Below are 24,766 nucleotides of genomic sequence, written 5' to 3' on the forward strand. Positions count from 1 at the left end.
CTCCACACTGTTCTCCATAGTGGCTGTACTAGTCTGCATTCCCACCAACAGTGTAAGAGGGTTCCCTTTTCTCCACACCCTCTCCAGCATTTATTGCTTGTAGACTTTTGGATCACAGCCATTCTGACTGGCGTTAAATGGTACCTCATTGTGGTTTTGATTTGCATTTCTCCGATAATGAGTGATTTTGAGCATCTTTTCATGTGTTTGTTAACCATCTGTATGTCTTCTTTGGAGAAATGTCTGTTTAGTTCTTTGGCCCACTTTTTGATTGGGTCATTTATTTTTCTGGAATTGAGCTGCAGGAGTTGCTTATATATTTTTGAGATTAATTCTTTGTCCATTGCTTCGTTTGCTATTATTTTCTCCCATTCTGAAGGCTGTCTTTTCACCTTGCTTATAACCAGGACCCGCATCAGACAGTTCCTGGCAGAGCAAACTCAGTTAATTTTAGGGCAGTAGCTTTCAAAGTGTAGAGAAGTAAAACGCTGCAGATCTTTAAGGAATGAATTCTGAATTACAAGGAAATGGGACAATAGGTATTTGACTACTCAAGAAGAAAGCCTGGTAGTCAAGTTGATGAAAAGGAAGGGTTATACATATGTATTTGATTTTTGTTGTTGCTTTTCATTTGAAGTTAGGGCAACCTTAAACATATTAAAAAAGTCATAAGGATTTTAGACAGTTACCATCTCTAGACTTCTCAGTTGTACAAGGAGGGTGTTAGGCTAAATGCTACTGGGAGCTTCTCCCAGCTCTGATCTCCTATGGTTCTGTAAGGGATGGAATCTAGAGAAGAAAAGGAACTTGGACACCTGCAAGGGAGTCTGTAGCTGTCACACAAGGATGGTCAGGGAGTTCTTAGTCTTGAATGATACATCTTGCCAGGGTCTCTTCTCAGAACACAGTTAGATGTTATCTAGTATTTGTTCTCTACATCTGTGTCTCTATTTCTAAATAAGATCACCTATACCATTTCCTAGCTTCCACATGTATGTGTTAATAGATGATATTTATTTTTCTCTTTCTGACTTCACTCTTTATGACATTCTCTAGGTCCATATTCCCCATGCCTCTACAGATGATCCAATATTGTTCCTTTTTATGGCTGAGTAATATTCCATGGGGCTTCCCTGGTGGCTCAGATGGTAAAGAATCCACCTACAAAGCAGGAGATCTGGGTTCAGTCCCTGGGTTGGGAAGATCCCCTGGAAAAAGCGGTGGCAATCCACTCCAGTATTCTTGCCTGGAATACTGGACAGAGGAGCCTACTGGGCTACAGTCTATGGGTTCACCAAGAGTCGGACATGGATGAGCAACTAAACACAGCACAGTAATATTCCATGTGTGGCTCATTCACTTTGCTATACAGTAGACACTAACACAACATTGTAAAGCAACCATACTCCAATAAAAATTAATTTAAAATAAACACAATTAGATCACCATTGCTAATCCTTCTGCATGTCCTCTCTTGGTTAAAGGCTTTGCTGTCAGTTCCCTAGACTGGAAGCTTGCAGTCATTCTTGCCTCTTGCTCATGTTTCCCCAGTCTATAATTAACTAGGGTTGTGAAGTCATATCTACTAAAATCTCCATTGCAGCTCTCCTTCTCTCCATCCCTACTACCACCTTTGTTCAGGTCTCAAAGTCACTTACCAGGACACCTACAACAGCCTTCTGATTTGCCCACAACTTGATGATCTCAGGTGGTAAAGAATCTGCCTGCAATGGGATTCAGACTCCCAGTGCCTGCAAGTGGGAGACCTGGGTTCGATCCCTGGGTTGGGAAAATCCCCTGGAGAAGGGAACAGCTACCCACTCCAGTATTCTTGCCTGGAGAATTCCTTGCCTGTACAGTCCATGGGGTCGCCAAGAGTCAGACATCACTGAGTGACTTTCACTTTCACTTTTGATCTCCTCGGATCCACCCAGTCTGGCTAAGGCAGAAGTCTAATCTTTTCTTACAATGTTCATCATATCCCAGTGTTTCCCCATTTCCCGAAGACTTATGCTTGTTCACCAGCCAACAAGTCATAGTGGGGTAGGTATCACCCTTCCTGACTACCAGCTTCATCTCTGACCACAAACCCCCCACCCCCAGCTTCGACTGGAATGGGGTGCTCCAACATTCGCTGCTGTTGGCTGTTCCTTGCCTGTAACAAGCTGCCTCCTTCACTTTAACTATGTTCTCTGTTCTGTTGGGAATGGCACCCACCTGGATTTTGAAAAAGCTTTTTTTTTTTGGTTGTTATAGAAAATATCAAGCCTGTATGGAAGACGAGAGAACAGTATGACAACCCCACCCATGAGTCTGTCTCTCAACTGCAACAGTTATCAACTCAGGGCCACTCTTGTTTCATCCACACCACTGCCTCCACCCACAGTGGGGCATTTTTGAAGCACACCCAGACAGCATGTCGTTTCATTCATAAATACTTAAGTGTGTATCTTTAAAAGGGAAAGATCTGTTTTTGATCATCAGAATAGCACTGTAAAAAAATTTTTTTGGCCATGCCACATGGCATGTGGGATCTTAGTTCTCTGACCAGGGATGGAACCTGTGCCCTCTGTATTGGAAGCTCGGAGTCTTAACCACTGGACCACCAAAGAACTTCCCACAATACCACTTTTTAAAGTGCGGTCCTCAGATTGCTTCTTTTAGAAGCACATGTGATGCTATTTAAAATGCAGATTTCTGGACCTCACCAAGTCAGGCATTCTGGGAGCATATTTTTTTTTCTTTTGGCTCTGCTAGTTCTTTTTAAGGAGAAGGCAATGGCAACCCACTCCAGTACTCTTGCCTGGAAAATCCCATGGGTGGACGAGCCTGGTAGGCTGCAGTCCATGGGGTCGCTAAGAGTCAGACACGACTGAGCGACTTCACTTTCACTTCTTCACTTTCATGCATTGGAGAAGGAAATGGCAACCCACTCCAGCGTTCTTGCCTGGAGAATCCCAGGGATGGGGGAGCCTGGTGGGCTGCCGTCTCTGGGGTTGCACAGAGTCGGACACAACTGAAGCGACTTAGCAGTAGCAGCAGCATCAGTTCTTTTTAAAATTGTGGTAAAATGGACATAACCTAAAATGGAGCATCTTAACCCTTTTTAAGTGTTCAGTTCACTGGTATTAAGTACATTGACACCATTGTGTAACTCTCACCACCATCCATCTCCAGGAGTTTTCATCATCCCCACCACAAATTCTGTATCCAGGAATCACTGACTCCCCATCCCCTGTCCCTTTCCTTGCAGCCTGTGGTCATCTCTGTTCTACTTCCAGCTCTATGGATTTGTCAGCAGCATGTTTTAGCAAACACCCTGGGTGACTGGCAAGGGGGGCGGTGCCTCCAAATTTGGAAACTATCAGATCAGATAATCTCTAGGGTGCCTCTTGGTGGTGGTGGTTTTAGTTGCTCAGTCATATCCGACTATTTGTGGTCCTATGGACCATTGCCTGCCAGGCTCCTCTGCCAATGGGATTTCCCAGGCAAGAACACTGAGTGGGTAGCCATTCCCTTCTCCAGGGGATCTTCCCGACCCAGGGATTGAACTCATGTCTCCTGCATTGCAGGTTCTTTACCGACTGAGCCACCAGGGAAACCAGGATCTTTCTTAAGTTTTACCTAACTGGAAAAGGGCCGTATCGTGTTCGCTGCAGCAGGGTCTGGCCCCATGTTCATCCTCAAGCCTGCATGTGCTGTCAGCTGCACCTGACTTTGGTGGTGACTCTTCCTGTTCACATTCACTGAGCAAAGCTGATCCGCCCTCTCTTTCTGTGGGACTGCTTCTTCCTCCCCAGCACCTGTTCCTGGGCCTGAATGGCTGCCTCCCCGCACCATCCCTCTCCCTCTCTCTGTGGTCTCTCTGCAATTTTCCTTTATAATTCACGCTGCCTGGCAGTTTCTGCCCTGTTCCCGCTGTCTAGTGTGAAGTTTATGGTTTCCTCCCACCACTCTGACTCTAGTCATTCCCTTGATTTCCAAACAAAACCACAACATATCTCAGCTTCCAGTTCATCCTTTTATTCCCCCCGTTTTTGTGGCTTGGGGATACTTGCCTGTTGACAGTGAACGAGAAGATGAACATAGCTGTATTTTGGATCCCTGAAGAATGCCTGCCAAAGCCGCCTGGAGAAGATAAATATTTCTGTCTCTGTGGTTTACCGTGGCTCAAGCTCTGACTTTACATAGAGAACGGATGTTCAAAAGGCTTTTATTTTTAATTAGGAAAATAAAAATTACAGCTTATAAAGCAAAGCCAGGGGAACTGCAGTTTTAACCGTGTTAGCTTTCAGCTGTGGAATGTGTTGACAGTTGATATGGTTCATCATTGCTTTAAAAGTTCTTCCCCGGAGCCTTCCTAGTTTCTATGGGATTCACAGAGCTTCCTTAGTCATGCTGCCCTCCCTCTCGTTTAGCATGTATGAGAACCAAGGAAATGAGACAGATTCAGAACACTTTGTGTATTTTCCACTGCCATTTTAGCCTCTCCATTTGTGTTTGCTCAAATTCAATCAGGTTATATTTTAGACATTCTGTTTTTCTCACAACAGTAGTAACAACTAATATTGAGGACTTTGTGCCAGACTGTGTCCTCAGTGTTGTATGGATTAATTCTGATCCAATTCTCACAATGATCCCATGAGGAGGCATTATTATTAGCTTCATTTTAGGGATGAAGAAACAAACATTTAGATTAAGGAATTGTCTCCAACATTTCAGGTGGTGATGCTCTGGCCTGTGATTTGAGGAAGGGCTCCAATTTTGTGTTAGGAGAACTGAATTCAAGGCTCTCCCATCCTTGGGTTGGTCTCATAGGGCAGACAGAGAAGTTAGCGATTAGATTGCTGCGTTGTGAGGCTTAAAGCTGAGTGATGGCTTCCTGGGAGAGCTGGTACACGAAGTGATGTCTTAAGATGTACATGGGTGTTAGAACAGCGTGTCAGGCATTGAGGTTGTATGTAGGCCAACTGATCCATGGGGGCCACCACACCTGGGCACTGAGGTACTGAGTGAGGAGAGGGGGCTGGAGGCTAAGGAGGTGGTAATGACAGCCTGGAAAGTGGGCAAGTCTTGGAGGCCTTTCATGGCTCATAAAGGATTTGGACTTCATCTGGAGGCAGTGAGAGTCATTTAGGGATTTTTAACAAGTGATGTAATCACAACGATTACATTTTTAGAAAGATCTTTCTGGCCTTCTGAAATTTGTATCTAATTATTCACTATAATAAATAAAACTGTAGCAAATCTCAAATTGCCCCTCTCTACATCTCTAATTGTCTCCTTAGGACACATTTGCTGGGGTGGAATTAGGAGGCCAGAAGATGGACACATTGAAGGCATTTAATTCCTACCATCAAATTTCCTCTTTAAAATTTAAACAAAAGATACTGCAGTGTTCAGGCAGTGCTGAATCTTATTTCTGTTTTTCTCCCATGGTAATTTTAAAAATTAAATTCTCATTAAATGGGAGTGTATCTTTGTGCATTTTTTTTTCTGGGAGATTATATAGATGGCATAAATCTTTCAGACCCTCTGCATTTAAGAGTCCCTTTCTTATACCCTCAAATGAGCAAATGTATGAACTCTTGTTTAATAACTATCTTCTTTATGCCTAAGCTGTCCTTTATACTTGTGTTGTGAACCTTTTTTTTTTTTTTAAAAACGTAAGATTTTTCTCCATATACTTAAAATGAGAGGATTTTTAAAGAATCAGTCCAGGTATTACTTTCTTTTCAAATTTTGGTAAACAGAAGTTTGGGGACATGGATTGAAATCTTTCTTGGGTGCATGAAAGTTTTCTTCTGTTGTATTTGTGCCTCTTTTCTATTGTTTTTCTTATTTATTCTAAAGGTTCATCACCTCTGTGTATTGAATCTCTTCTCTGTTTTTAACATGTGATACCTCCTGCACTTTTTGTGTTTCTCCTCTATGTTTTGGATGCATATCTGCCCTTCAAACAACCATTTGCTGTCCTTACCATGAATGTATTTCCTACTATTCATTTTTCTTCTGTCATAGAGCAAACTTTGCATTATTTTTGTATTTTTTCAGTCTTTTCTCAACCAAGCCAGAGATTTTTTCCAGCCATGTTCTGAGTGTTCTGCTTACTTTTTTCCTGCCTTGGTCCTTGTTGCTGCGTGCTCTGTTTTTCTAGTTGCAGTGCTCAGGCTTCTCCTTGTGGTGGCTTCTCTAGTTGCAGGGCTTGGGCTCTAGGGTGCAGGCTTCAGTGGTTGTGGCACTCGGGCTTAGTTGCTCTATAGCATGTGGTTTCTTTCCAAACCAGAAATCGAACCCTAGTCCCCTACATTGGCACATGGATTCATTTTTTTTTTTTTTAATTGGGAGCGCGCGCCGCCGCGCAGCGACCTCTACCGCCCGCGGGGCGCAGCGCCCGGGCGCCTGGACCCGCCCCCGTCCGGCCCCCGGGCTTGGAGGAGGGGGCTGCGCTGCTCCTGGGCCAGGATCCCCTGCAGCTGGCACATGGATTCTTAACCACTGGACCGCCAGGGAAGTTCATGTTTTGACTTTCTTAATCTCTTCATTTATCTTTTGTTTTATAGAACATTTCCTTGAATTTTATTGTCATTAACTTTTAAGGAGATGCTGTAGCATTTCCTTCTGTTTCTGATAATATTTTTTCCCAAAATATGCTTTCCTTTCACAGATATATGTTACATTCTTCTTCTTTAACAGCAAAAAAATTATTTTAACAAGTGGATATTGGTGTCTGTTTATTCATTTTTGAAATAGAAAAATAAATGCCCCAAAATAGTATTGTCAGATTTTCCTGGGCTCCTTTCATTGTCATCTTGGATGATCTTAAATTGCATTTCTCACCTGTGATCCTGCTGAGGCAGGGTAAAATAATGCCAGTAGCTACTATGTTATCTTTGATAAATTATCTTCAGTTTCCTCATCTGTACAATGGGAATAATAATAATACCTCCTGATGGGGTTGTTGCTATGAGTAAATGATAAAACATATGTGAAGTACATGGAACAGTGTCTCACACAAATAACAATGTAATGAATGTTAGTTGTTGTCATTTTTGTTGTAATTATTGAACTTTTCACTCTGACATCTCATTTAATCCCAACCTAACCCCATTAGATTGGTACTGTTACTGTTGCTATATGACAGGAAATTATTGCCTTTGTATTTGAATAACAGTTTGACTGGACATAATATTCTTGGGACCTCAACTCTCTCTCTCAAATCTCTTGTTCATCTTTTTCTGGTTTTGAATGTTGCTGAGTCTGAAATCCACCTGACTTTTTTATTCTTATAAGGGACTTGATTTTTGTACCTAGATGCTTATGGAATTCTATTTTTCATCCTCAAAGTCTTATTTTTTAAGTATATTCGTTTACATAAACTTAGTGCTTTAAGACTGGAGAAGGCAATGGCAACCCACTCTAGTACTCTTGCCTGGGAAATCCCATGGACAGAGGAACCTGGTAGGCTGCAGTCCATGGGGTCACAGAGTCGGACATGACTGAGAGACATCACTTTCACTTTTCACTTTCATGCACTGGAGAAGGAAACGGCAACCCACTCCAGTATTCTTGCCTGGAGAATCCCAGGGATGGGAGCCTGGTGGGCTGCTGTCTATGGGGTCGCACAGAATTGGACACGACTGACGTGACTTAGCAGCAGCAGCAGTGCTTTAAGATAGCACAAATGTATTATCTCACAGTTTGGTGGGTCAGAAACCAAATAGATTTAGCTGATTTCTATAGATCCCATTAGGCTAAAATCATGACGTCTGTCAGCTTGATCTCTTCTCTGGAGGCCCAGGGTGGAATCCACTTCCAGATTCATTCAGGCAGTTGGCAGAGTGCAGATCCATGCAGTTGCAGAGCTGAAATCTCCATTTCCTTGCTGGCTCTTGGCCGGGAGCTGTTCCCACTTCTGGAGGCCTCCTGCATTCCTTGGCTCCTGGCCTCTTCCATCCTGGAGCCAGCCACAGCGGGTTGAGTACCTCTCATGCTCTCACTCTTGCCTCTTGTTCTGCTGCATCTAACTCCAGCCAGAGAATTCTTTCTGTTTTTAGGGACTTGTGTGATTAGGCCCACTGGGATAATCGCCCTATCTTGAGGTCCATAACCTTAATCACATCTGCAGAATCGCTTTTGCCATGTAACAGCATATTCATATATTCTAAGGATTAGGGTGTGGGTATCTTTAGGGAGGGCATTCTGCTGAAAGCTCTAGGTTTTTACGTTAATCATTTTGTATCACTTTTTCCTGGAAGACACACTGTAACCTTTCCAGGCTGTATTTTAGGCACATTTTTCACATATTTTATTTATGAACTTTTTTTTTTCTGTTTCATGTGTTGAAACCTCTACTTAAAGAATCCAACTATCTTCAATATTGGATTCTCTCTCATTTTATCTCTAAAAACTGCATTAAAAATCAATTTTAGAGAGATATAATTTACATACAAAATCTGTATGTAATGAGTGATGAGTTTTAACAGGTGGACACAAAACACAGAACCCCAGCCCCATTCTTGATACAGGACATCTCCATCACCCAGAAGCTTCCTTTGCACCCCAGCCCTCCATTCACCCCTCTTTTTGCTTTAAAACTTTTCTTTCTCTCTCTAAACACTGCATTCACTTCCAAGTCTTGCTTCTATGTTTTTAATTTGACCTTCAGCCATGTTTCTTCTATTTTTTTCTCTTGGTTCTGAATTGTTAGTTTCTAATGATGTTATGTTTCACAGTTTTGTTTCTTCAGCTCTGTAGTTTTCCATTTTATTCTGTGGTTTTATCATCTCCTGCCTAGGCTCTCTTATAAGTGAATTGTTCTTTTTTTTATGTTTTGGGTTTTTGGCCTCAAGGCACGTGGCATTCCCTGACCAGGGATTGATCTCTGCTCCCTTTCATTGGAAGACTAAGTCTTTTAATCCCTGGACCATCAGAGAAGTCCCTTGAATTGCTCTTTTTAAAAAAAATCTTTTCTGTTGTGGAGTTGGACACAACTGAGCACACATGCATGCACTGTGCAAAGACACAGGGAACATGCTCTGTTTCTCTGGTTGTTTTGCCCAGACATCACTCTTCAAATGCTTGTGTGCAGCTGTGGGACTTTCTTTTCTTTAAAGAAAAAATTACTGTGTGTGTGTGTGTGTGTGTGTGTGTATGTAGGGGGGGGCAAAGACAAAGCAAGATTCAGAACTGCATGAACATAATAATGTCCTTTGTTTAAATAAAAAATAATGCGTAGAAAAAAAATCATGTGGGATCATGCATACATTTTTGAGTTACCATGATTCCCCATCTCACCTCCCCCAAATCACTCATGGATAATTTGGACAGCTCTGATATTTGTTACTCCATGGAAGGAAAGTTATGACCAACCTAGACAGCATATTCAAAAGCAGAGACATTACTTTGCCAACAAAGGTCCATCTAGTCAAGGCTATGGTTTTTCCTGTAGTCATGTATGGATGTGAGAGTTGGACTGTGAAGAAGGCTGAGCGCCAAAGAATTGATGCTTTTGAACTGTGGTGTTGGAGAAGACTCTTGAGAGTCCCTTGGACTGCAAGGAAGTCCAACCAGTCCATTCTGAAGGAGATCAGCCCTGGGATTTCTTTGGAAAGAATGATGCTAAAGCTGAAACTCCAATACTTTGGCCACCTCATGTGAAGAGTTGACTCATTGGAAAAGACTCTGATGCTGAGAGGGATTGGGGCAGGAGGAGAAGGGGACAACAAAGGATGAGATGGCTGGATGGCATCACTGACTCGATGGACGTGAGTCTGAGTGAACTCTGGGAGTTGGTGATGGACAGGGAGGCCTGGCGTGCTGCGATTCATGGGGTCACAAAGAGTTGGACACAACTGAGCGACTGAACTGAACTGAACTGATATTTGTTTTTTAAGAGGACACTTACAAGGATCTTTGAAAACCAACTTGATAGAATTCCCTGGTGGTCCAGTGGGTAGAACTCCAGACTTCCACTGTTCAATCCCTGGTTGGGGAACTAAGGTCCCACAAACTAAGAAAAAAAAATGATAACGAACTTGAAACATCCAGGAGACCTGAAAAACATCAAGTGTAACCATCATTTGCCCTGTTGGGAATTAAGATGTGCCTTCTCACTTACTCCACCTTCTCTCAGGATTCTGAATCTATGAGATGTAAGAGTCCAATCTGAATGAAAAAAATCTACCTCCCATTAAAACATAATCCCCAGTTTTAGTTTTTATTGTGAAGGAGAAAAGAGAAAAAATTAATGACCATAGAGGTATAGTATGCATATGGTTAGAAAGTTCAAGCCTTTAAAAGGTGCAAAATGAAAATGAACAAAGACAAATATCAGACATTAACACATACATATGGAGTCTATAAAATAGTATAGATGATCCTATTTGTAAAAGAGAAATAGAGACACAGACGTAGAGAACAACCGTACGGACACCAAAGCAGAAAGAACAGGGTGGGATGAATTGGGAGATTGGGATTGATGTATATACACTATTGATACTATATATAAAATAGAAAATTCATGAGAGCCTACTGTATAGCACAGGGAACTCTACTCAGTGCTCTGTGGTGACCTATCTGGGAAGGAAATAAAAAAAAAAAAATGAGGGGATACCTGGTTCACTGTGCTGTACAGTAGAAACTAAGACAAAATTGTAAAGCAACTATCCTCCACTAAAAATTAATTTAAAAAAACAGCAACAAAATATAGTAAAAGCCTCCTTCTATAAACTCCAGTTCCTGGCTCTTGCAATTACTTCCTGAAAAGAGACATTATATATAAATCAGCATAGATAACATAGAGGCTATAAATATATACCATTAGAACCAGATGTGAAACAACAAAGTGGTTCAAAATTGGGAAAGGAGTACGTCAAGGCTGTATATTGTCACCCTGCTTATTTAACTTATATGCAGAGTACATCATGAGAAATGCAGGGCTGGATGAATCATGAGCTGGAATCAAGAGTGCAGGGAGAAATATTAACAACCTCAGATATGCAGATGATACTACTCTAATAACAGAAAGCAAAGAGGAATTATAGAGCCTCTTGGTGAAAGAGGAGAGTAAAAAAGCTGGCTTAAAATTCAACATTCAAAAAACTAAGATCATGGCATCCAATCCCATTACTTCATGGCAAATAGATGGGGAAAAAGTGGAAAAACTGATAGATTTTATTTTCTTGAGCTCCAAAATCACTGTGGACGGTAACTACAGCCATGAAATTAAAAGACACTTGCTCCTTGAAAGAAAAACTATGACAGACATTGTGTTAAAAAGCAGAGATCACTTTGCCAACAAAGGTCTGTATAGTCAAAACTATGGTTTTTCAAGTAGTCATGTACGGATGTGAGAGTTGGACCATAAAGAAGGCTGAGCATTGAAGAATTCATGCTTCTGAACTGTGGTGCTGGAGAGGAGTCTTGAAAGTCCCTTGGACTGCAAGGAGATCAAACCGGTTAATCCTAAAGGAAATCAACCTTGAATATTCATTGGAAGAACTGATGCTGAAGCTCCAATACTTTGGTTACCTGATGCGAAGAGCCAACTCATTGGAAAAGATCCTGATGCTGGGAAAGATTGAGGGAAAAAGGAGAAGGGGGTGACAGAGGATAAGATGATTGGATGACATCACTGACTCCATGGAAATGAGTTTGAGCGAAGTCAGGGAGTTAGTGAAGGACAGGGAAGCCTGGCATACTGGAGTTCACAGGGTTGCAAAGAGTGGGACATGACTTAGTGACTAAACAACAACAATATGTAATATGTACACTATATAGGCATGTCTGTGTCCTTTTGTATAGTTAGACAAAAGATCATAGCATGTGATCCTTATTTCATAAGACCACATACTTATTTCATTTAACAGCCTCCAAAAGGAGAATATTCCTTATCAATTCACATAGATTCACCTTCTTTTCAGTGACCTCATCCTATTATTGAATACATTGTATGGATGTGTCTTCTTAATCAGTCTCCTTTCCAGTTTACCCATGGGAAAGCAGCAAGCACAGAAAAGAGTAAAGATGCAAATATTGCTCCAGTACTACTCCATCCTAAGGAGCTGAGTCATGGAAAATAAGGATTAGAAAATAGTTTCCCAGTAACAATTTCCAACAAAACAAAATGAAAAAAGGAAGGTGTTATTGATATTTCTTTATTGCTCATGGAGAGCAATAATGTTTCGATTCTGCTGTGCTCTTGTGTACAACTGTGGTGAAGCCTCATGTAGAGAGAGATGCTTAGGTGATTCTGAGAGATCTTTATAACCAGCTTATTCTGAGATTTTAAACATTAAGCCTTGGAACTGTATTTGAAGCAAACAGCTCAGCAGCATTTTTTCTGAAGTTATTTAGTACAACATTTTCCCATGAATAGAGGTCTATATTCACTTAAATTTAGGAAATCATGCACGTCATATCCACCCCCCTTGAGTATGTATGGTATGTGTTCATATATCATAGTCTGGGGAGAAATTTTTCAGTAAATAAACCTATTGAACATTATTGAAAACAGTGTTTTCCAGACTTACTCAATCACTGCTCTCTTTCCAGCCTATCACTTATTAATATCTCATGATGCAAGTGTTGCTTCAGATTGTCTTAAAAATATGTGTCCCGATGGAGTCTATGTCTTAAATTCAGTGCAGGAATCAGTAAACATTTTCTATAAAGAGCCAAATAATAAATATCTTAGGTTTTGCCAGCCAAACAGTCTATATTACAAATCCTCAGCCCTGGCACGTAACACAAAAGCAGCCATAAACAAGGCTGAACAAGTGACCATGACTGTATTCCAATAAGTCTTTAGTTATGGACACACATTGAATTGTATGTCATTTTTACATGACACAAAATATTATCCTTCTTTTTTCTCCCCATCTATTTAAAACTATGAGAATCATTCTTAGCAGGTAGGCTGTGCAGAAATAGGTGGACGGGATTTGACCTGTAGGCCAAAGGAGGACACCCTGTGATTTAGTGGATAAAGATTCAGGATAAGAAATACATGCTTTATTCAGTCAGATTGGGCAACAGCTGTGATAGTTCCAAGAAAATTCAGAAGTTTTGTGTGTTGTTATATATTAAAATGTTGATGTTGTTTAGTTGCTCAGTCGTGTCCAACTCTTTGGGACCCCATAAACTGTAGCCCTCCATGCTCATCTGTTCATGGAATTCTCTAAGCAAGAATACTGGAGTGGGTTGCCATTTCCTTCTCCAGGGGCTCTTCCTGGACCAGGAATCAAACCTGTGTCTCCCTCAATGGCAGGCAGATTCTTTACCACTGAGCCACCAGGGAAGCCCATATATTAAATAAAAAAGAATATTAAAGCTTCATCTACTCTGCAGAAGGAGAAGGAAATGGCAACCCACTCCAGAATTGTTGCCTGGAGAACCCCATGGACAGAGGAGCCTGGTGGTCTACAGTCCATAGGATTGCAAGAGTTGGACACAACTTAGTGACTAAACCACCACCACCGCTCTGCAGAAAGCATGCTGTCCTACAGTTTTGCTCCTAATATCAAGATATTTTAATAAAACTCTGCCTGTTAAGACAGGGTAAGCACCAAAATGATTTCTTGAATAAATACTGGTGAACATCTCCATGTTATAAAAGAACTCAGAGTAGAAATTATCTCTACACGATTTATTATGACCAAATCCTACAGAAAACCTTTTAACGATGATATGCAAAGGTCAGAGCACAGAATTTGAATTAAATAAAATAGGTGCAAAAGTTTAGTGGATTTCTGGTAAAAGCTTCTTTCTGTTGCTGATGAGGTTGGAATGTTTGTCCATGACACATTTTCAGGCACCAACAAAAGGACAGCCTCCGAAACATTGAATCCCCTCTGAATGAAGTTACATTTTTCCTTCATGTGTCACTCCCCCTTTGTGGTCTCTTTGGACTGACGGCCCGTGTCCTCCCCTGCTCCGACCCCTGGGGCTCCCCGGTTGCCTGCAGGTTCGTTCCGGAGCCGTGGTCCGCCTGCAGTGCCACATGTGGGCCAGGTGTTCAGGTGCGAGAGGTAAAGTGCCGCGTGCTCCTGACCTTCACGCAGACTGAGACCGAGCTGCCAGAGGAAGAGTGTGAGGGCCCCCGGCTGCCCACAGAGCGGCCCTGCCTCCTGCAGCCCTGTGATGAGAGCCCCGCCGTCCGAGAGCTGGCCGCTTCCCTGCAGGAGCAGGACAGTGAGACGACCTACGACTGGGAATACGCTGGCTTCACCCCCTGCACCGCCACCTGTTTGGGAGGTATTTGATCTTTTACTTAAGGGACAGCTGTGTCTGGCATTGCTTTGGTTTGAGAAATAGTAATACTAAATCGGTAAAGCCTCATCTAAAAACTAGCAGAAGTCCAAAGGAGGAGAAGTCATTTGAATAATTGAAAACTGTGCCTTTTTTTTCTTTCAGTTTTCATCATCATTATTTTAGAAAGATAAGGGACAGTGGGACTAGATCCTGTGTTCCTAAGCATTTGCCTAACTGAGATGGTTACAGAGGTCACCGATTGATAGAGAATAAATAGGAAAATGCAAGAAATTATTAGTTGAGGTAGTGTTGTGCATAAGTCAGAATTACAGAATGAAGCAGCCTGGGACTGGCTTATCTGATGCTCTCTTGGTCAGAAGTTATTCTCAGAAAATAATTTAGGTTCATACCTGCACATTGAACCAGAAACCAGTATGGAGCAAACTGATCACCATGATTTATGTGTGTGTACATGTGTGTACACATAGCCAGGGACCCTGATAGGACTAGGAAGTGATCATATTGCCAGGTGGCCCCCTTGGGGTGGAAATTAGCCCCAAGGTGCTTCAAGCATTCCAGGATCCAAAAGGGAGTGAATGAGCCCAGAGAAGTCCAGATAGTCATTCTCTCTCTGCTGGAAGTAAAAGGACAGAAATAATCAGTGGGAAACCATGATCCTCTAGCGACATGAAGGGGACTCCTGTCTCAGGAATTCAGGCCCTGACATCCTCTCACTCACTCCTGACTGTGCCTTCCAGCCAGCTGTCGTGGCTGAAGCTGGGGGCTAGAAATGCTCTAACCAGACTTCCCTGGTGGTCCAGTTGTTAAGACCATGCACTTCCACTGCAAGGGGCATGGGTTTGATCCCAGGTCAGGGAACTATGATCCTACATGCCGTGTGGCATGGTCAAAGAAAAAAAGGGAAAAAAAAAAAGAAAGAAATGCTCTGACTTCAGTGCCAGCCAGTGGTGCAAAAGCTAAGGAAGCTGCTGCCTTAGGGGGAAGTTGGCTTAACAGCCTGCTCCACTCCTCCTGGCAGCCCTGCACCCTTTACTAGGCATTCCCCATCAGGTCTTAAGAGCTCATGTGCCAGTCATTGTGCCCTGGCCTCTTCGCTGGGCAGGTGGAGCGCATTCTCTGTTCTTACCATCCAGTCGCTGTGACTTGAGGTATTTGTCTTTCTCTTTCCTGTGTAGTTCAACCTGTAAATCCACCTATCCTGAACACCAGCCCATCAGTAAACCCAGGTGAACTGGCATGTGCTTTACCCCTAGGCCTCAGTTAAGCTACTGTCTTTCATATGGTGGTACCCCTGTGCAATTAGGAAAAGAACTCTCCTCTGCCTCCAGATTCTCTCTCTCTTGCTTGCTTCTCTCTGCTTCCTAGAAGCCCACCTCAGCTAGCCAGGAGTTTAGCCTGCTTTACCCAACACTAAATGTCTACTGTGTCTCTTCCCTCCCAGGAATTGAAGTCTCACTTTCCTCGTCACTTTCATGTCTGCTTTGGCCCAAACCTCTGGGTTCAGGGTCCTGGACATGTCTTCTGTTATATCTTGGAAGCCTTAAGACTGATATGCCCTTCATAATCTGGGAACTGGTACTTTCCTGATGAGTCGGGGGAAGCCCTCCAGAGATAGTCATGCATGCTTGCATGCCTGCTCAGTCAATTGTGTCTGACTCTGTGACCACATGAACTGTAGCCTGCCAGGTTCCTCTGTCTATGGGATTCCCCAGATAAGAATACTGGAGTGGGTTGCCATGCCCTTCTCCAGGGGATCTTTCAGACCAAGGGATCGAACCTGAGTCTCTTATGTCTCCTGCATTGGCAGGCAGGGAAATGGCAGTCCACTTCAGTATTTTTGCCTAAAGAATTCCATGGACAGAGGAGCCAGGTGGGGTGCTGTTAATGGGATCTCAAAGAGTCAGACACGATTGAGTGACTACACTTTCTTTACCACTAGCACCACCTGGAAGCCCCCGGCTATTGCTTGCATACCTCCAAATCTATTGTATTAATCTCAGACTTTTGAATACTGCCATTGATAGAATTAGTCTTACATCTAGTACTCTGTCATCCTTGACTTCAGTTTTTTCCTGACTGAGAAGGCCATCCAGATGAGAAAGCATGGCATGTTGGGTCCTTGGAACTTAACAGACCACATAGAGTTGCCCAAGGAAAATTGACCAGCTGAATTCTGATTCAGTTGAGAGAGTCTATTTGACCTCATTTTTGGAACCTGATGCCAAAATGTTCAGATCTGCTACGTTCCCAGTGCCCACCAAGACGGCCAGGAGGCCTGGACCCCCTGGCATGATTTTCTGTTTTTTTGGTAACAACTTAATTAAGATATAATTCACATACCATACAATTTATGTATCTGAAGTATACAGCGTGGTGTTTTTTGGTATATTCACAAAGTTGTGTACCCATGGTCACAATCTTCTTTTAACACTGATATATTTGGCTGCATTGGGTCTTAGTTGTGCCATGTGTGATCTTTCATGCAGCACACAGACTCTTCTAATTGCAGCACACAGGCTTAGTTGCCCAATTGGGGGTCGAACTCGTGTCCCTTGCAATGCAAGATGGATTCTTAACCACTGAACCACCAGGGAAGACCCCATAAAAACAATTTTAGAACACTTTGACCCCAAAAGAACCCTGTAGCCTTAAGAAATCACCACCCCATTTCCTCTCAAACCCCCATTTTCCTGCTACCAGCAGCCTCTCACAACTACTAATCTACTTTTTATTTCTTCTGGACGTTTCATATAAGTGGAATCACACAATGAGCAATCTTTGTGACCACCTTCTTTCATTTAGTGTGCTCTCAAGTTTCATCCATGTTGTAACATAAGTCAGCACTTCATCTCTTTTTAGGTTTGAATACTATTCATTGTATTGATATGCCCATATTTATTCATTCATCAATTAGATTTTGGTTTCTTTGCATGCCTTGGATACTATGCCTAAAACTGCTCTGAACATTCACGTACACATTATTGTGTGGATGTACATCTTCATTTCTCTTGGGTATATAGTTAGGAGTAGTAAAATGATCTCTGCATCTGTCTAAGGCATACAAGTTTTGTGAGACTTGTCCAGTTCAGTTTATCCTTATTGGCACTGTGGGCCTTTGGCCAGCTGTGAGGAGAGAAAGGCCTTGCACATGTTAGAAGTGCATTTCAGCACTCACGTGGTGGATGGGATGGTGTCCAATTGTTTCTGACATCCTCTTATGTAACTGGAACACATTTTGCAAATTTTAACAGGGCTCATCTTGCTAATCTTTCAACTCTCAGTTAAACAGAACTTAGCCTTGTGAGGCTATCCTGTGTTGTGTAATTCAGGATAACATCATTAGATGAACCTTGCATGCCCATGAACCCAAATGGTATGACTAGGGAAGCTGAGAGAGTGTATGACACAATCCAAAATAGAGAGTGGACAACTTCTTTATTGAGGGGTTGATCTGTAAGTGCTTATAGTAAGATTTTTCACTTTGCAAAAAGCAATGGTTTAATTTCTTGGGTTCAGGCTTAGATGTTCTTAATGTTTTTAATTTCTTGAGTTCAAGCTTAAAATTTCATTTTAAATGTGTAACTCAATTCTGTTGAATACTTGGAATGCTTGGAGGGTTATAAAATCCTCTAAATGCGGGAAACTGAACACCTGCTCTGTGCTAGACTCTATGCTCTCCACTCGGTTCCAGGCTCAGTACCACGATACAGAATGAAGGCACGGTCCTTGTCCTGAGGGAGCACAGCTCTCGGTGATGTTGGCTTTACTGTCCCTACTGCATTACTTAGAGGCAGTGACACTTGCCTCTCTGTAATCCATTTTAATGTGGTTTTAGAGGCTCAGCCTCTGCAAGCCCACTTATGCGTGGTTTTGAATGTGGATTTTAACCCTCATCCTGAATAACAGGGAGGGTGAGTCTGCAATGACTGGAAACCACAGGAAAATAAAATTTCCACAGGCATGCAGTTATTTCTTCAGCATTCCTGTTTCTGATAGAAAAATAAGATAGGCAAGTGATATATTTTCAAAAAGATAAACCTCTGATTCCCATCCCGATATTATATATTTGTATAGTCTTAACTTGCCTTCACATCATACAGGAAATAAAAGTAAATCAATTTGTTGTAATCATTGATGTTTAAGAATCTTTTACAAGTCTGCTTTCACACTGGAGTGGCAACAATTCTTTCTCAATTCCTAAAAGTATAAAGAATGCAGACATACTCAATTTCCAGTCTCCAGAGTGTATGTAAGTATATGGTGTACAGCATTATGTTATATGTGTATGTACATCCTGAAAGTTATGCTTACCTTTTAAATACCCACGGATAAAGTTTTGTAATTTACTACACTATCAACATGGGCTTCTCAGGTGACACTAGTGGTAAAGAATCCACCTGCAATGCAGGAGACATGAGAGATGCAGGTTCAATCCCTTGGTGGGGAAGATCCCCTGGAGGAGGAAATGGCAACCCACTCTAGTAAGCTTGCCTGGAGAGTCCTGTGGACAGAGGAGCCTGGAAGGCTACAGTCCATGGGGTCGCAAAGAGTTGAATACGACTTAATGACTGAACACACACACATGCACACGATAAACATTCCTCACTAACATTTTCTCTTGTGTCTTATATTATTTGTTGTACTTACGACCTTTCATTTCTCCCTTTGTGTTTTCTAAAACCACTGGCTAGTAGCGTAGGCGTGAACTTTGGCCTCATTTTGGACCATAGTTCTGCCCCTTCCTTTAGGCTAGTTGTTTAAATTTGCAGAGATTTATTTTTATAAAATGAGAAGAGCCACACCTACATTATTAGGATTAATGAAAGGATTAAATGTGATTCTTAAGCAAGGTTATGTTGGAGAAGTGTTTAATCACTGTACGTGACACATGTGTGTTATAAATGTTGGTGGGATAATATAAGAGTTTATAATATAGTTTAATATATAAGAAGTTATTCATCTTAGAATATTGTTTTTTCCTTTTAAAAGAAAACAGACTAAATTGCTGAACCCCTTAATGCATCTAACTTTGCCAACCAAGTGCATTCTTTGAATTCCTCAAGTAAATCATCATCTGCAATTAATGATGATTTTCTCTTTCCAATAGTTGTTTATCCTGTTTATGTTTTCTCTCTTATTGCATTGTCCAGAATTGCAAGAACAATAGTAAATAAGGTAGATGATGCCAACTTTGCCTTGGTCTTGACAGTAGCAGGAATCTCTCTTATTGTTTCATTTGAAAATAACATCCTACAAATATTTATTGTGTGTTTTTTTGTGCAAGGTGCTGACCTAGGTAGTAGAGACAAATAGTTCCCACCTCTGCAACTCTGATCTAGAGGGGGAAATGTGTTCATCGCATAATCACACACACATATGTTTAAACTTACAGCTGGTTATTGCAGCTACAAAAAAGTATATGGTTGGGACTTGCCTGGCGGTCCAGTGGTTATGAATCTGCATTTCCATCACAGGGGACAGAGGTTCAATCACTGGTCGAGGAACTAAGATCCCACATGCTGTGTGGTGTGACCAAAAAATAACTAGAAACAAATTTTAAAAAGAAGCATATGATGCCATGAAAGCACATAATAGGAGGAATTTGACCTAATTTGGGAGGTCAGGGAAAGATTCCCTAAGAACAATTACATTTGAACTTTAAGTCTGAAAGATGAGAAATTAATTAAGCAAAAGTTTGAGACAGTGGTACAAAGAGAATTTCCGGCAGGAAAAGGATCATGTGGAAGGGCGCTAGGTGGCAAGAGGGCACATGGGAAATTCTAGGAGCTGAAGTTGGGCACAGCTAGTGTACTGAGAAAGATGGGGTTTAATGTGAGATGATGCTGTAAAGGAAAGCAGGGGCCGGACAGTGATGTTCATTTGGGTCTTTATCCTAAGAACAATGAGAAGCCATCCAAGTCATTAAAATGGAAATTAATGATCAAATGTTTATTTCAAAAAGGTTAGTCCAGTTGTATTGTAAAAAAAAGGATTAAAAAGGATAACAAGAGATGTCAGGGGGCCCACAGAGAGGAAGATGGCTAGAAGGCATGGTTTGTTAGGGGAGGGCTGTGTGTGTGCTGTCAGTTCATGACAGAGTCCAGGTGCATTTAAAAGGCAGTGAGAGGGGACTTCCCTGGAGGTCCAGTGGCTGACTCCACACTTCAGTGTAGGGAGCCCTGGTCAGGGAGCTAGTTCCTGCATGCAACTAAAGATCTTGCAAAGACCCAGCACAGCCAAATCAATAATTTTCTTAAAAAAAAAAAAAGGCAATGAGAAAGTTCCAGAATGAAAGGGAAAGGCAAAGTGTCAACAAACTTCTTATGATGGAAGGGAGTGAAATCTAAAGCCTACTTGTGGAGTTCAATCTTAACTAGTTAGAGGTGCATCTCCTAATGGAAACTGGCAAGGGAAGGGCCTGGGTGGATGGATTTATCTGCTGGCTGGGCCGGTGGGTTTATCTGCTGGATCATAGGAAGTTCCTATCTGTTTGTTTCTGGTTGAGCATGTGTGAATATTTGTGTGTGAATGATTTGATTGGTGAATGCCCAGGGTTTGAAGTCACAACGTAGTATTTTTTTATTATACTCTTGACTTGACTATAGTGTGCTACTATTGTGTTGGCCAAAAGGTTCATTCAGATTTTTCTGTAAGATGTTATGGAAAAAACTCAAATGAACTTTTTTGCTAACCCCATATTTAATTTAGGATTTTGCATTTAGATATGAATGATACTGATGCAAGTTGGTAGCCTCCACTGAGCATGGTGGAGTACAAGAATACCTTCCTGCAAATGGGAGAGGGATCTGAAAGCTGAATTGGCCCACCATGGGCTCATTTGGGCATACTCCCCATGGAGATGTGTTTCCGACATGGTACATTAGCAGTCACCATTTTGTTCTCTTCAAATCCCTTCAAATTTTAACAGGCCTTGAGCTGGAGTTTCTTTCAGCTACTCTTGATATAATTGATCACTTCCTCTCAGGCTCCACTGATGTTTATGATGCCCTTCATGAGGCTAAATGGCTTTTAACAATCCTTAATTTTTACCAGCTGTCTCCTCAACTGGCCCCTAAAAAGAACTCACTTATTTGGAGTACTGTAAAACTTGCATTTTAACACCAAAATGGCATTCCTCTGGGTCCATACGATATTATGCTTCTCCTTTTTTTCATTACCTGGGAGTTTATAGTAGTATTTATTCTATCATACTGGTTAATCAGCAGAGAGGAAAACATAACTATCCTTTTCAATATGGCCCTAGGCTTTCATCTGTCATGTAAAATTGTGTAAGGCAACAGTATATTAAGTAGATCTGTTCTTTTCTCTTTTATAGATTTTTGTCATCAGGTTTATACTAGTTTTTTTTTTTTTTAATGAATTGAAGTATTCCATACATTTCAATAATCTTAAATAGTTCCTATCATAGATGACATCTCTTAAAAAGTCTGAAAGAATTTGTTTCTACAACTATATAAATTCAGTTCTTATTTTTCCCTTTAGGGGCAGGATTGGGAGGGGAATTGTTGCTGGATCTGTAAGATCATTTTCAAGTCCCCTCCCCACTTACTGTCATATACAAACTCTTAAAGTGATTTAGGTCATACCTGAATGGTCTAGTGGTTTTCCCTACTTTCTTCAATTTAAATCTGAATTTGGCAATAAGGAGTTCATGATCTGAGCCACAGTCAGCTCCCCATCTTGTTTTTGCTGGCCGTATAGAGCTTCTCCATCTTTGGCTGCAAAGAATATAATCAGTCTGATTTGGGTGTTGGCCATCTGGTCGTGTCTATGTGTAGAGACTTCTCTTTTGTTGTTGGAAGGCAATGTTTGCTATGACCAGTGTGTTCACTTTGCAAAACTCTATTAGCCTTTGCCCTGCTTCATTCTGTACTCCAAGGCCAAATTTGCCTGTTACTCCAGGTGTTTCTTGACTTCCTACTTTTGCATTCCAGGCCCCTATAATGAAAAGGACATCTTTTTTGGGAGTTAGTTCTTAAAGGTCTTGTAGGTCTTCATAGAATCGATCAACTTAGGCTTCTTCAGCATTACTGGTTGGGGCATAGACTTGGATTACCATGATATTGAATGGTTTGCCTTGGAAACGAACAGAGATCATTCTGTCATTTTTGAGATTGCATCCAAGTACCGCATTTTGGACTCTTTTGTTGACTATGATGGCTACTCAATTCCTTCTAAGGGATTCTTGTCCACAGTAGTAAATATAATGGTCATCTGAGTTAAATTCACACATTCCAGTCCATTTTAGTTCGCTGATTCCTAAAATGTCGATGTACACTCTTGCCATCTCCTGTTTGCCTTGATTCATGGATCTAGCATTCCAGGTTCCTATGCAATATTGCTCTTTACAGCATCAGACCTTGCTTCCATCACCAGTCACACCGACAACTGGGTGTTGTTTTTGCTTTGACTCCGTCTCTTCATTCTTTCTGGAGTTATTTCTCCACTGATCTCTAGTAGCGTATTGGGCACCTACTGGCCTGGGGAGTTCATCTTCCAGTGTCCTATCTTTTTGCCTTTTCATACTGTTCATGGGGTTCTCAAGGTAAATATACTGAAGTGATTTGCCATTCCCTTCTCCAATGGACCACATTTTGTCAGAACTCTCCACCAAGACCTGTCCGTCTTGGGTGGTCCTACATGGCATGGCTTAGTTTCATTGAGTTAGACAAGATTATGTTCCATGTGATTAGACTGGTTAGTTTTCTCTGATTGTGGTTTCAGTCTGTCTGCCCTCTGATTCCCTCTCTCAGCACCTACCGTCTTACTGGGGTTTCTCTTACCTTGGATGTGGGGTATCTCTTCACAGCTGCTCCAGCAAAGTATAGCCACTGCTCCTTACCTTGCACGTGGGGTATCTCCTCAGGGCCACCGCTACTGACCTTGGATGTAGAGTATCTCCTCTCAGCCGCTTGCCTCTCCAGTGCCGCGCAGCCACATACAGTGGAAGTAAGAAATAGATTTAAGGGACTAGATCTGATAGAGTGCCTGATGAACTATGGGCAGAGGTTCATGACATTCTACAGGAGACAGGGATCTAGACCATCCCCAAGAAAAAGAAATGCAAAACAGCAAAATGGCTGTCTGAGGAGGCCTTATGAATAGTTGTGAAAAGAAGAGAAATGAAAAGCAAAGGAGAAAAAGCAAGAGATACCCATTTGAATGCAGAATTCCAAAGAATGGCAATGAGAGATAAAAAAGCCTTCCTCAGTGATCAGTGCAAAGAAAGAGAGGAAAACAATAGAATGGTAAAGACGAGATCTCTTTAAGAAAATTAGAGATACCAAGGGAACATTTCATGCAAAGATGGGCTCAATAAGGGACAGAAATGGTATGGACCTAACAGAAGCAGAAGGTATTAAGAAGAGGTGGCAAGAATACATAGAAGAACTGTACAAAAAAGATCTTCATGATCCAGATAATCACAGTGGTGTGATCACTCACCTAGAACCAGACATCCTGGAATGTGAAATCAAGTGGGCCTTAGGAAGCATCACTACAAATAAAACTAGTAGAGGTGATGGAATTCCAGTTGAGCTATTTCAAATCCTAAAAGATGATGCTGTGAAAGTGCTACACTCAATATGTCAGCAAATTTGGAAAACTCAGCAGTGGCCACGGGACTGGAAAAGGTCAGTTTTCATTCCAATCCCAAAGAAAGGCAATGCCAAAGAATGCTCAACCTACTGCACAATTGCACTCGTCTCACATGCTAGTAAAGTAATGCTCAAAATTCTCCAAGCCAGGCTTCAGCAATACATGAAATGTGAACCTCCAGATGTTCAAGCTGGTTTTAGAAAAGGAACCAGAGATCAAATTGCCAACATCCGCTGGATCATCAAAAAAGCAAGAGAGTTCCAGATAAACATCTATTGCTGTTTTATTGACTGTGCCAAATCCTTTGACTGTGTGGATCACAATAAACTGTGGCGAATTCTGAAAGAGATGGGAATACCAGACTACCTTATCTGCCACTTGAGAAACCTGTATGCAGGTCAGGAAGCAACAGTTAGAACTGGACATGGAACAACAGACTGGTTCCAAATAGGAACAGGAGTATGTCAAGGCTGTATATTGTCACCCTGCTTATTTAACTTATATGCAGAGTACATCATGAGAAATGCTGGGCTGGATGAAGCACAAGCTGGAATCAATATTGCCAACCAGGAGAAATATCAATAACCTCAGCTATGCAGATGACACCACCTTTATGGCAGAAAGTGAAGAAGACCTAAAGAGCCTCTTGATGAAGGTGAAAGAGGAGAGTGAAAAAGTTGGTTTAAACCTCAACGTTCAGGAAACTAAGATCATGTCATCTGGTCCCATCACTTCATGGGAAATAGATGGAGAAACAGTGGAAACAGTGTCAGACTTTATTTTGGGGGGCTCCAAAAATCACTGCAGATGGTGATTGCAGCCATGAAATTAAAAGACGCTTACTCCTTGGAAGGAAAGTTATGACCAACCTAGA

At 41.7% G+C, this 24,766-nt stretch overlaps 1 protein-coding gene across 13 annotated transcripts in view; it reads left to right on the forward strand.

The window, feature by feature from the left end:
- ADAMTSL3 (ADAMTS like 3) overlaps nt 1-24,766 on the forward strand; it is a 376,400-nt gene that overhangs the window by 236,592 nt on the left and 115,042 nt on the right. For all 13 annotated transcript variants that reach the window (XR_015149981.1, XR_015149982.1, XR_015149986.1 and 10 more), the window contains exon 16: nt 13,967-14,256. Coding sequence is in view for 4 of the 13 variants with exons in the window: in XM_086364278.1 (XP_086220404.1) it covers nt 13,967-14,256 (290 nt within the window). In the remaining 9 variants the exon portion in view is untranslated. The remainder of the gene's footprint in view (nt 1-13,966; nt 14,257-24,766) is intronic.

The sequence above is a fragment of the Bos grunniens genome, chromosome 21 (assembly GCF_055505025.1).
Source record: "Bos grunniens cultivar Pamir isolate PY7600 chromosome 21, Bosgru_T2T1.0, whole genome shotgun sequence".
In the NCBI taxonomy this organism is placed as follows: domain Eukaryota; kingdom Metazoa; phylum Chordata; class Mammalia; order Artiodactyla; family Bovidae; genus Bos; species Bos grunniens.